The 12,512-nt window shown below is 46.6% G+C and overlaps 1 protein-coding gene across 1 annotated transcript in view; it reads right to left on the bottom strand.

Moving 5' to 3' along the window:
• The window catches only part of XYLT1 (xylosyltransferase 1), a gene marked incomplete at its 5' end in the record, with an annotated part of 347,438 nt that overhangs the window by 222,741 nt on the left and 112,185 nt on the right, over window positions 1–12,512 (bottom strand). The window contains one exon of the mRNA XM_006146570.3: window positions 11,505–11,543. Coding sequence (XP_006146632.1) covers window positions 11,505–11,543 — 39 coding nt within the window. The remainder of the gene's footprint in view (window positions 1–11,504; window positions 11,544–12,512) is intronic.

The raw sequence follows: 12,512 nt of genomic DNA, 5'->3' as shown, positions 1-12,512 counted from the left end.
TTGTGGCAGAGGCCAGGCCCTGTCCCACCACGCCCATTCTCACCTTGCCATGTGGCTGCTTGGGTGGCCAGGTCTGGGCTAACTGTTGCCTTTGTAGGTGAGGCTGTAGGAGGATTTGGAATCGTGTGCATCCAGGGGCATGGCAACCACAGTGCCAGGGGCCAACTGGATGGGATGAGTGATGTGGCAGGCCCAGTGGGGGTGGGGGGGCTTCTAGGAACAAGGGACCCATTCAGGGGTCTACCAAAGGGACAGCTGGGATACACCCATGGCTGATATCTAGAGGCTCAGTGGACTAAACCTTCCAGTTTTCAAAACTTCTCCAACACTACACACCCCAAAACAACAACAACTCCCTAAGGCCAAACAGAATCCAAGCACGGGTCAAAAGCCACTGGGAGGCTGGTGATGTGACTTGAGTCTAGAGTCACATAACAAGAAAGCTGCCTCCAGTCCCCATGATGGTTCCTGGTCACAACTGGGGCAGTGCACGTGGACACCAGTCATCCAGCCAGAAGTCTTCTTACTCCCTTTTTATAGCTTGAGGCTCATCCGTCCAGCATGGAGCTGGCCACGATTTTCCTTCTCAGGACAAGGAAACTGCGTTTCTGTACTCCATCCCAGTCCTCTGGCACTCGCACCATACCCAAATGCAGTTTTCCACCCAGTTGTCCTCCATTCAGTGGAAAAATAAGAGCTACAGCTCCCAGAAGAAAATGAGAAGGGGGTTATTATTCATAGGACACTCTTTTCCAGCACTGAGTTTGGAATCGGGGCTGGCCCAGCTGTCCATCCCTCAGGACCACTTGGTCTGGAGAAAGAGCAACACACTAGCCCTCCAGGTTGGCTCTCCGAAGCACAAAGGAGAGAGGATAGTACTTCTGAGAAATCAGATTCAAGTGCTACGACAGTTAGCATTTCCTGGAGATGTGACAGAGAGCAAGAAGAGCAGAGTTTCCCAACTTGCTTGCCAGTAGCAATAATCCATCTTCCCCATCTGTGTGTCCGATCTGGGGCTACAGGAGGGAGCTGAAGGCCAGTTCCCCACCCCTTTCCCATGGCCCAGACCTCAGTCCCTTCCTGGGTAGGGATGAAGAAGCCTTCCACTACAGACAGAAGAAGGCTGAGTGAGTGACAAGACTCAGAGAGGACTGTCCCCTGCAGAAGGGACATATATGAGTGTTCTCATACTTTATTTAGCACAGGAGTGGTTTTCTTTTTTTTTTTGAGGTTTTTACTATAGGGCACATGCACATGCTAGAAAGACAGAGAGGGACAGAAAGACTAAAAGCGAGAAATCACCCCCCATGCGGATGGCCACACCGCAACCACTTCTCCTCCATTCTCCTCTCGGGATCTTGGGCATGCAAGCACACACACCCAGTATGAGTTTAAGCCACCGGGTCCGGGACTCAAACTGTGGTCAACTACATGGGAGTCCAGGACATAGCCATTACGCCAACTGCTGGTCCCGCACAGGAGTGTTTAAAATGATTGTTTATTGGCTCAGTTTTGAGGGGAGACTGCCACAAGTCGAATGGCAGCTATAATACTCTCTCCAGAAAAGCGCTCAAGTGGTTCACAATTGGACATTCCGTTCCAAGACCGTCACCCTCCCCTGTCTCCATTCTGGGACCTCTCCTCAGTTTGAAGATCCCCTACATTAGCAAAATATGACACTAGGTGACAGTGATTCTGCCTGGGAAGAAGTCCCATTGGCAGTGATGAGTCAGCAAGGGGCCGGGTCTGACCCAAGGAAAGAGACTCTGCTCTCCAAGGGGACAGATGAGAACTCTATGAGGGAAACTAACCAGGGAAGTGCGAGTACAGGGCTGGCCACAGTGGAGGGCTGAGGACTGGAGAGGAGGGGGCTGTGTCACTGGATCCTGAAAATCTGGAGAGAACAGGTGTAGCCATGGGGGAGGCCAATCCTAAGGAGCTGTGGCCCTTGTAAGGGCACACAGACAATCCAAGGAAAACAATCCCGTCTGCTCCCACCTCCCAGCTCCTGGCAGTGCCTCCCCCTAGCCAATGCGATTTGACGTCCATGTGGGTGAAGTCCATCGAGGTCAGCTAGCCCTGATCATAGGCACAGGTGCACACTCAGCGTGCTGGGGAGGGCCCAGGATATGAACCCAGGACCTTTCCCACATAGGTCCAGTTGTGCCACCACCCCCCAAAATCCACCTGTGAATTTTTCTGTCCTTTCTCATGCTGCTATTTTATATGAAAGGGATTTTCACGATTGAATTATCCATGTAGAAAGAAGCTGCAAAGCCAGCCTGAACGTTCTAGCACAGGAACTTTCTCTTGTAAGCTCCTTGGTCTGCACACCTCTGCCCCAAAACTCCACGGAGAAGAGAGCCTAAGCCTCAGACAGCTTGATGCACGTGAGATTTATACCAATCATCAGTGTGCCTCCGACCCGAGTCCCCAGCTAGTGAGCAGACTGAAATCTAGTAACAGCCCCTTGTCGTCCAGCGGGCGGTATGCCAGGCTTCTGCCTCAGTGCTTGGAGTCAGTGTGATGAGGGCTCAGAGAGAGATGCTGCCTACTGGACAGGAAGCCTGAGTGTCCCCTACCCCATGCCCTGGCTCTGCTCACACAGCCAAGACCCTCAGCACCTGACCCTGGAACTCACTCTGCGTGGACAGAGGACTCCAAACCCATCAGCTCTGGACTCTCAAGTAAGTGATATAGATCTATAACTATATCCATAGCTAATCTATATCTATATCTATTTTATATCCATAATTGTATCTAACCAGTACTAGGGGGTTCTTTGAAGCATTTACAGAAAATGTGCACTATGAAAAAGCTGCATAGATTTAAAATGTTTGTACCGGGGCCAGCAGGTGACATGGTGGTTAAGGCATGCAACTCCCAGTTAGAGTTCCAGACCTGGTGCCTTGAAAGTCATGCGGGGGGTGTGTCCATGCATGTGTGCCCCAAATCCGGAGAGTAGAATGAAGAAAAAGGGATTCCAGCATGGGCCATCACCCCTGGGGGGGGAGAGAGGTGATTTCTCACTTTCTCTTTTTCAGCCAAGCATATATGTCCTATGGCAAAAAATATAAATAGATAAAGAAATAATAAAACAACTTAAAGAACTAGAAAGAAAAAAAATGTTTGCATGAGAATCAACCCATTCTTTAATTCCACCTTTCTGTGAACTTTTGAAGTCCCTATGATTTGTATCAAAACTTACATCCATATCCATATCTAATCTCTATTTCTAGGCTAATATAATTTGTATCTCTGTTTCCAATCCATATCTAATCTATATGGAATCTATATTCATAGAAATCTGTATTTATGTCAAATCTTTATCTTACTGATGTCTCTGCCTACCTGCAGCCACATGCTGCCTAACAACGTTTTGGTCAACAACGGGCCACGGACATGATGGCGAGGCAATAGGCTGGGCCACGTAGCCCAGGTGGCAGAGAGTGTTTTATCTGTAACCCGGTTCTGCTTTAGGTCTGACCACTTACTGACTGTATAGCTTTTAAAGGAAAACTTGGTCTCCCTGGGCTTTCAGTTGGCTCATTTGAAAGATAAAGCTAAGAATGTAAATATAACCCATCTCATGGGGTTACATTTCCTGATAAGTGAAAGCTCTAATGCCCTGTGTAAATCCTGCTCCATTTGCTACCTTTTGGTAGCAAATGCTCCTTTTGCTACCTTAGCCTCTTGTGCCTCTGTCTCTCATCCATAAAATTAGGATGACAGTCTCCCGTATGAGGCAGCTGTGAAATGTGAATGAGTGAATCCAAATAAGAAACTTACTTAGGAGAGTCTCTTAGAAGTTCAGTGGAAAACACAAGCAGTTAATGAAGGTCTGCTAAAAGTACTGACTGTACAAATACACCCACAATGCACTGTTCCTATCTCAAAGGGAAGAGAGAGTCAATAGATGCAGTCACTATTCACAGGAGCAATAACTTTCAGTGTTCTCAGTTAAGGGCTAAACTCAGATTTTCAATGTCTAGGGTAAGTCTGCTCCCACCAAGAACAGAAGACAATGATCTCAGCTCAGCCTATTTCGATGTGGTGCATGTGGCCACACATTGGGGAACTTGCTGGCTATTTGTGGAATAAGGAATCACATCATTCAGCCTGAGTCATAGAGACAAGAAGGGAGTCCATGGCCCTGGAACCACAAATCCTTCCTGAGAATGATTCCACCAGCAGCTCCAGCCTCCCTGTCCTGTGTGCCAAGTCTCAACACAGGGAACGGTCTGGCTGATCACCTCCCTGCCCTCCCCAGGGCTAATTAAAGACCTAGGAAATCAGAGCCAGAGGAAAAGATCATGGCCAAAGGATCTGGCCCAACCCCAAACCAGCCTTGTCTGCTCAGAGAGGTTCTGTCTGCCCCCCAAGGAGGCTGATGGGAAGAAAGCAGATGGGCTGAGAAGCAATTTGGTCTCCCCGTCCTCTCAACAGATGCTGGGCACCATAAGAATTAATGGGCTGGAGACTCAGGTAAGAGCCATTCAGAAGCTCCCTGATTACTCCAAAAACCACTCTCTATGGAGGAAAAGGTTAATCGAAGCCCAGAGCTGGAAGAGAGGCAAGGAGACAGCAATTGCTTTAATCCCAGGAGTGAGGAAAAAGCTTTGAGAGAAAGAAGTTTACACAAAGAAGGCTGTGATCTGCCTCTGAGAGTGGAACCAGGCCTAAAAACCAAGATATTCCAAAGGCCTGCACCATCAGTCTAAAAGCCTTGGCCAACCCCTCTCCAAACTCTAGCCAAGCAGCTGGAAATTTTAGTTTTTGAAACTCTGCACATTCTCTGCACTATGGAGCCATACATGTTTCAGGAAACCATCTATTCGGACAAGGTTTTCTTCCCATAATGACACAACAAGATCCACCTTTTGCACGCACTGTGTAAGCAGTCATACACAGCGTGAGTCATTGTGTGCAGAGGGTTAGTCATTGTCAACGCCAACCTCAACAGGGCAGAGGGTGAATGAGCGGTGGCCAGCTCCTGCAGGCTGTGTAAAGTCTGACCATAACCAGAGAGGGTGATGTCTGAACATAAAACGAGAACACCACGGAAGTCACAGGTGCATGGTTGGAAGTGTCTTTGTAAAATGAGCTGTCAGTGGGGGAAGGAGGGCTGATCTAGCGTTCCTCGACCTCAGCACTACTGACGTTTGAGGCTGATCCTTCTTTCTGGCAAGGAGCAGGGTACTCTTTGGGGCTCTGCCGGGTGTTCAGCACCATCTTTATCTCTACCCACTGGGTACCAGCAGCACCCTCCACCGCAGTTATGACAATCAAAATGGGCATTGCCACATGTCCCCGGGGGATAAATTCTCATTGGCTGAGAATCACTGGTTCACACTGAAGCTGAAGTTCGGTGAACATTAGTGACTTAATTAACTAATGGCAACCTGAGCCACATTCCTGACACCAGTGCCCATATCAGCACAACATTGCTAAGATTTGAGGCTCCACTGGCCTATCACAGTGCTCCCAGGGGACACAAGTGTGACTGGATGATCTTGAATTGAAGCCCCTTTTCTTATCTCCCACCTGTTCAGTCCTTTCCCTTCACCCTTGCCTGATAAGGTAACTTCTTATTTTTCTTGACATTATAATGGCACAAAGGCACTGAAGGAGCTAACACTGTAATTGATTATAAGGAAAAGTGGCATTATTTTTACAGGAACCCAGATGTGATATGCAAAAATTTCAGACCATTTTTAGTGTAGTCTTCTGCAAAGTTTAACTCTTCCTTCACTGTACGCTCTCCACTAGAATCTTACCTCCTGAGCACAAATCTCACCTCAGCTCAAATCTCACCTCTTCAGTCCAACCTCATCTCTTCAACTCAGATGTCACCTACTGAGAGACTTTCCTGAACATCTCCCTCCATAGTGCCAGTCACTCTCTCCTATGAACATGCTTATCTGGGGAACAGCATATGGCAGAATGGTTACATCGCTGGACTCCCATGTAGTCGACTATAGTTGCAGTCCCAGATCCAGTGGCATAAACTCATGCCGGGTGCGAGTGCATGTGTGCCCAAGATCTCAAGAGGAGAATGAAGAAGGGACTATGGCGTGGCCATTCCCTTTGGGGGTTGATTTTTCGCATTCTGTCTGTCTCTATCTTTCTGGCAAGTGCACATGCCCTATAGCAAAAATCTCTCTTTCAAAAAAAAAAAAAAATCATGCTTGTCTTATTTCCATTTAATTATTGTTACCTGCAATTATTGATGCATTTATTTGTTTTATGCCTCCCACCTGACTCCCTCACCCAGACTGCATGCTTTGTGGGAAAGGAGACTTCTGTCTTCCTTAGTGCTGTTCCCCCACCTTTTCTATAATAAGACCTGGCCTCAACATGGCCCAATGGCTATTCATCAACTAAGCAAATAGATACGTGGATTTACACAAATACAGTTTTAAACTTTTAAATTTATTTGCACACTCACTACTCATTTTCTACATGAACTCTATTCACAGTCCTTTGGACCCCAGTATCATCTTTAAATAATGTAAATAGCATGTCCTCTCTCGAGGTCCTCAGTTCATTGATGAAAGAAATCTGAGCACCTGGGTGGTTCTGAAAATGTGGACGTGAAGAGTTTTCCTCCTCCTGCCCTGGACCCTCAGGTTCTGAGAGGGGTCTCAGTGCAGGAAGGTCTGCTTACCTCTAAGTAGAGCCAACCTCACAAATACCCAGACTGACAGTTCTTCACTCCATGAAAGAATTCCTTTATTACAGTTCCCAAAGTATCACAGTGTTTGAGTAGAGGCCATTAACTAATTGACAGAGAAGCTGTTGGGCTGGGGGGAAGGAGGCAGAGGAGTTAAAATTAAATGGCAGGAGGCCTTGCCAACTGGAGTAGATTCAAAAAAGAGAAACCATCTTGGAGATCAATGAGAAAGAATCAAATAGGAAGCAATCAAATTATCAAAACACTATTGATGGACAAGAAGATGTTTTATTTTTGTTGTTTTAAAATAAGTTTTCTATTGAGTCCATCACCAAAGTCGTTTTAACCACATGCCTTGTGGAAACCTGTATGTCAAAACCAAAAAATACGCACTGTATTAGAATTATTCTATGAATCCACCCATCTATCCATCCACCATCCATCTCACTACCTATATATCTAAGTACATTGGTGAATACCTGTGCCAAGCATTTCATTTGTCTGTTTGTCTGTCTAGCTAGTTAGCTATCATCCTCAGGGTGCATATATCAAGCCTATCCCCCAGCATTGCCTAACCATTGGCAATTCTTCCTACTAATCATGGCAACTTTACTTTCTGGCAAAATAGGATAATTTGTTTTATTGTTTATTGATGTCATATAACCCTAAGGATGATACCCACAATGCTATGTGCTTCCTGTGTGATGTTGGATTGTTACCTGACATCTCTGTTCCCATTTGGTTCCTCATCTGGAAATTGGGTGTCCTAAGAATACCTGTGTAACCATGGCATTTGAGCATTTAATGGGAGAAGCTCTGGACAAATGGTAAATGTGAGGCTGAGGATAATGATAACACCACCATGCCATTACCAAACTCAAACTCCTTTCAGACTTTCTTTTTCCTTTTCTAGGTCACCTGGTTCCCAAGTAACCACCATCTGGAGACCAGAGAAGCATTCACCACTGCAAGTCAGAGCTTCCTTGGTCTATCCCAGGGGCAGCCTGCTGAGGGGAAAGCTGACACCAGGGATTTCAACCTTCCTTGGCTTCCTCATTCCTCATTCCTCATTCTATTAATCTGGCTGTTAAGCAGAGAGAGGCCTGCTGATGCCAACAGCTGCAAAGCTCTGCTGTGCTGATGGCAAAGAGCATTAGAGGAGTCCTCGCCAGCCAATCAATCCATCTCCCCCAACTCAGAACAGCTGCACAGAGACAGATTAACCAAGCAATGGGTAAGGACAGATGTGATTCATACCAGGGAGAGGTGTGCACAAAGGACAGGGCACCTGGGTGGCCCAGTGTTCCCATGCAGGCTGGGCCCTGAGCAAGCCAAGCTGCCCATGAGTGACGCAAGGGCACAGCTCACAGTGAAATCGAACAGGCAGGCCCACCTGTGGCACCGGGGCTTTAGGACGAAGTAGGCAGCGGCTGCCTAGAGAAGCCCAGCACACTGGGGGAGGAAGTGGAAACTGACCAAGGGCTAAGAGTACATCTGCCATGTTACTTCCACGAGGTTAGTTCTCGCAAGCTTGGCCACATCTGCCATCTTGCCTATAGCATATGCATTACATTTGGGGCACTGCTTTCTGCCTGAAAGCACTTCTCTGTCCCTCTCATCTGACCTGCAGGCAGCTGAACAGGATCCCACTGTTTACCCCACGATGGGCACGGGCTCAGTAGAAAGTCAGATTTGGCCACAAGCCTGTGCCAACAGTTCCAAAAAAGTATTCGTACTTTGGTTAGGTGCCAGTGTCTCTTCAACACGGGAAAACAGGACTCAGAGAAAGACAATATCCTACAGTTCCCCGAAGACCAAGAACCAGATGAGACCGATGAAGCGTTGTTTGGAGACAAATTGAGTCATTTCCCCAGTGGCGTGGCACAAATGCAGAAAGTCCGTCTCATGCCACTGTGGGCTGCAGATCAAGGCTCAGGTTCCCTGAATGAATGGATGTGACTTTAAGAGTAGTCATTCTATAGGGGGGAGTTATCACCCTCAGGAAATGATGACCACGTGACCACGCTTCGTCAGGGAAGTTTTAAAGAGCTGCTGGGTGGTGTCCAGAGTGAAGAACACTGGGAGCTGGTCAATGACAGAGTCATTTAGGGTGCTGCATCTCCAAGGCTAGGAGGTTGAGACCTGGCTCTCAGGGTTCTGGACACAGACTGTTTCCTGAGTCTAAAAAGGTTTCCTTCTGGGCAAGGACTATCAGAGAGAAGGGCCATCACCTTGTTTTATTGTTTACTTATTTAAGTTTATTTATTTCATGAGCATATGTGAGCTAAAGATGGCACCCCCAACAAAGTCTTGATGCTGTGATGCACCCCCAGCCTCAGCCAGCCCCAGATCATGGGCTTATGCATGCCCAGCATACTCAGAGAGGTCTCCAGATACAGACATAAAACCTTCCCAGGTAGACGAGCTTCACAGAGGGTGTATTTTACTGCTGCACCACTATCTGGCCCCAGAGCCATCATTTGAAAAACACACTTTGGAAGTTCTCTTATAAACTATCGGATAGGCTGGAGAAAGGCCTGTTTCCCAAAGTGTGACACGGATACCTCTGGGAGCACTTTGAGATGATTTTAGAGGGTACTCAAAGAAGCCTTTTAATTTTATTTTCATAATTGAGTATTTATTTCAATATTGTGCAAAAAATGAGCGCTTCAAACTTGTGAAGCCACAAGTCATTATTCCTTGAGACAGCATTTTCCAACTCTTGACACATGAGCATTTGGGGCTGGAGAATTCTTTCCTGTGGAGGGCCGGCATGTGTGCTGTAGAATTTTTAACAGCAGCTCTGGTCTCTACGTGTTGGATACCAGATGAGGCACCAAAAATGTCTTTAGACATTGTCAAATGCCTCCTAGGGGTCAAAATCATCCCATGGTTGAAAATCTTGAGCTTAGGATAGTCTAGTCCTGAAAGTTAGGTGAGTTTAGTTAGGGAAAAAATGTATTTTTAGGTAATTACTAAAAGGTGGTATGTGAATAGTGGAAGTATAGAAGAAAACAGAGAATGGCCAGATGGGCAGAGGAAACTTCCCCCCGTCAAAGTCGCACTCACTCCTCTTTCTTGCCAGCCCTGCTGCCTGATCTCCTTGGAGCTGGTACTCCATTCGTGTGCCAGGGAGTGAGAGGACAGACAGGCACAAAGAAATCCTGAGGGTCCATCTTCCCTACAACTGGTGTTCCAGGCCAAAGGAGAAACAGGATAGATTTGTTCCTCTCATTTTCCTTGGAAAAGCCCAGCCAGAGATGCTAGGGAGAGAACAAGGGCCCAAGGAGGAGGCCAAAGAGCAAGGGAGGTGGGTGGTCTCTGCTGGCATGCTCCAGAAATCCCCATAAGTTGTTACTAAGCCTTGAAATGTTCCAATAAGTTTGACCATGTTTAATACTTGAAAACTATTTGCTCCTGAGCTCTGAATAGAGACCATTCTGTCTTTCTTCTCTTTTTACTTCTTAGTACTGTGGTTTGGATTATGATTTGTCCCCCATGATTTGTTCATGTTCTGGAAACTTGGTCCCCATTTTAATGGCTCTGGGAGGTGGTGAGACCTTTAAGAGGTAGGGCCTAGTGGGAGGGCACCATCCAATCAGCTGAGGATGTGGGAAAGACAGTTAAGTATAAAAGTTTAATTCCTCTCTCTCTCTCTCTCTCTCTCTCTCTCTCTCTCACTCTCTCGTTTTCGCTCTCGCTCTCTTGCTCTCTCCATGTGGCTGCTGACCTACCTGCTTCTTTCAGCCATGCTGTGACTTGAGATCAGGAGCCAGTCAGAGGCCAACCTCATGCTCTTAAATGTTCAGGAGCCAGTCAGAGGCCAACCTCATGCTCATAAATGTTCTAATCACCAGAATTGGAAACAAATAAATCTGTATTCTTTATTCAGTCTCAGGTGTCTCTGCTTAGGAACATAACAATGGACTAATACACTTACCAACCCACGGAGCTAAGAAAACAAAGGATACCTCCCCCTCAACTCCAGTAGGAAATTTAACAGTTCTATTAAATGTAAAAGGCTAACACAAACATTTAGAATGGGCCACTGACTTCCGGAATTCTCAACCACAAGCCTGCAAGATAGGCATGATTATTACAGTAGTATTCCAGATGGGAAAATGGTGGCTTAAAGCTTAAGTGCACACCCCACCCCACCCCCACAAATGTCACAGTGCTAGAAGACACAGAACTCTGCCTGGGTCTACTGGACTCCAGTCCCATACTCATAGCTGCTGTGCTGACCTATAGGAAAGTTGAAAGTGGACAATCAGGTTTGTGTCCTCCATTCCAAGGTCCATTGGTCATCAACCCCACACAGAAACACCATTGCAACCCACATTCCTAAGAATGGTTTAACCTGCAAGTGGACAGAAGGACACAGCTTCCTTCCATTGCAGCTGGGTCTGGATGCCCTGAAGGCCAAGCCCTCCAAATCCATAGATAGGGAAGAGCAGCATCTTCCCACTTCATGGCTTCCCTGTCTCATTTCTTCCTTTGTATTTATCTCCTTACGATTGTTGGGCAGGAGCAAAGGACAGAGAGAAACTCAAAAGAAATGGTCATGGTTCTTGCCACAGAACATTCCAACACCTTAGTACAAGTGTGTATACACATGCACATCCACAGGTTACACACACAGATACACAACCAGCTGGCGTGTGTACACACGCATGTATGCACAAACATCCAAATGGGCAGGAGGACAGCTTATGCACCTCTGTAGGCTTTTTGAGCCTTGGGGACAAGAGATGAACAAAGTCCCCATCCTGAGGCTGGTCTAGGAACACCAAGGCAGACATAAGTGACAAAGACCATGGAAGGTACTCACCTGGGTCTCCAGGGTGATCAGAGGACTTGGGTGTGGATCCTGAGGGAAGAAAGGAGAAAAAAAAAACTTAAGATGAGGAAGTTAACATACTACTCTATATTGTTTTCAATTAAAGCATAATTTTCTCAGTGTAAAAATGACCCCATAAAATGGGCCTGACTCTGTTTCCCCATCCTACACAGACAAGAGAATGGCTCAGTCTAATCTGCATCTCCTCCCAACATGTCCTCCAATGCCCAAGTGGTGAAGGAGGCTTGGGTTTTTCATCAAGGACACCCCCATGGAGATCATGCAAATGAATGCTGTGTAAAGAAAAAAGAAGCAAGCAGCCTAGCCAACTCTCAAAATGTGTTTGACTCCTCTCTATGAAGGAGATGGTGAGCACATAAAAGGATGAGAAAAACCTGAAAGAATATAAAATCCCTACTAGGGGCAAAGCCATCAATCTGTGTCTGATCTTGGAGAGAAGGAAGGAAGGAAAGTGGCAGAGACAGAGAACTCAATTCCCAATTTGAGAAGCACATTCCAATGGGCTGGGGAAGATCCTTTTCAGAATACAAGAAGGCCAGAGAAATGTCCCGTTCATTCACTCTCTACAAAAAACCAATTGACTGGAAATGCTTGGTGGCACTGTCTTGGGTCATTAAGCATGAACTCTGGGTTAGGGGAGGGACAGAGAGAGTACAGAAGGAGGAAGGGACTAATGAGAGGAGGTGGCAGTAGTCAGCAAGTGGTTTCCAAGGAAAACAGGAAACCCAGTACCATAAAGGCTATTTTTGTCTGGACCATGTCTGCTCTGAACATTCTTGGATTCATGATTCTAGGAAAACACCTTAAGCTGCCTTTTACAGAGAATGGCCATGACTTTCAGGGCCCCAAAGTATAAAACCAGTTTGAAGCTTGGCTTTCTCTTAGCAGATTTTCTAATACAGGCTTCTAGGAAGTCATGTAAATTAGCACCAGGCCACTGGTCTATACTGTCATTAAGAAAGGAGTGTAGGGAAATTG

Source organism: Tupaia chinensis, unplaced genomic scaffold (genome assembly GCF_000334495.1).
Source record: "Tupaia chinensis unplaced genomic scaffold, TupChi_1.0 Scaffold000182_1, whole genome shotgun sequence".
NCBI lineage: Eukaryota > Metazoa > Chordata > Mammalia > Scandentia > Tupaiidae > Tupaia > Tupaia belangeri.
This window is presented reverse-complemented; position numbering and strand designations above follow the sequence as displayed.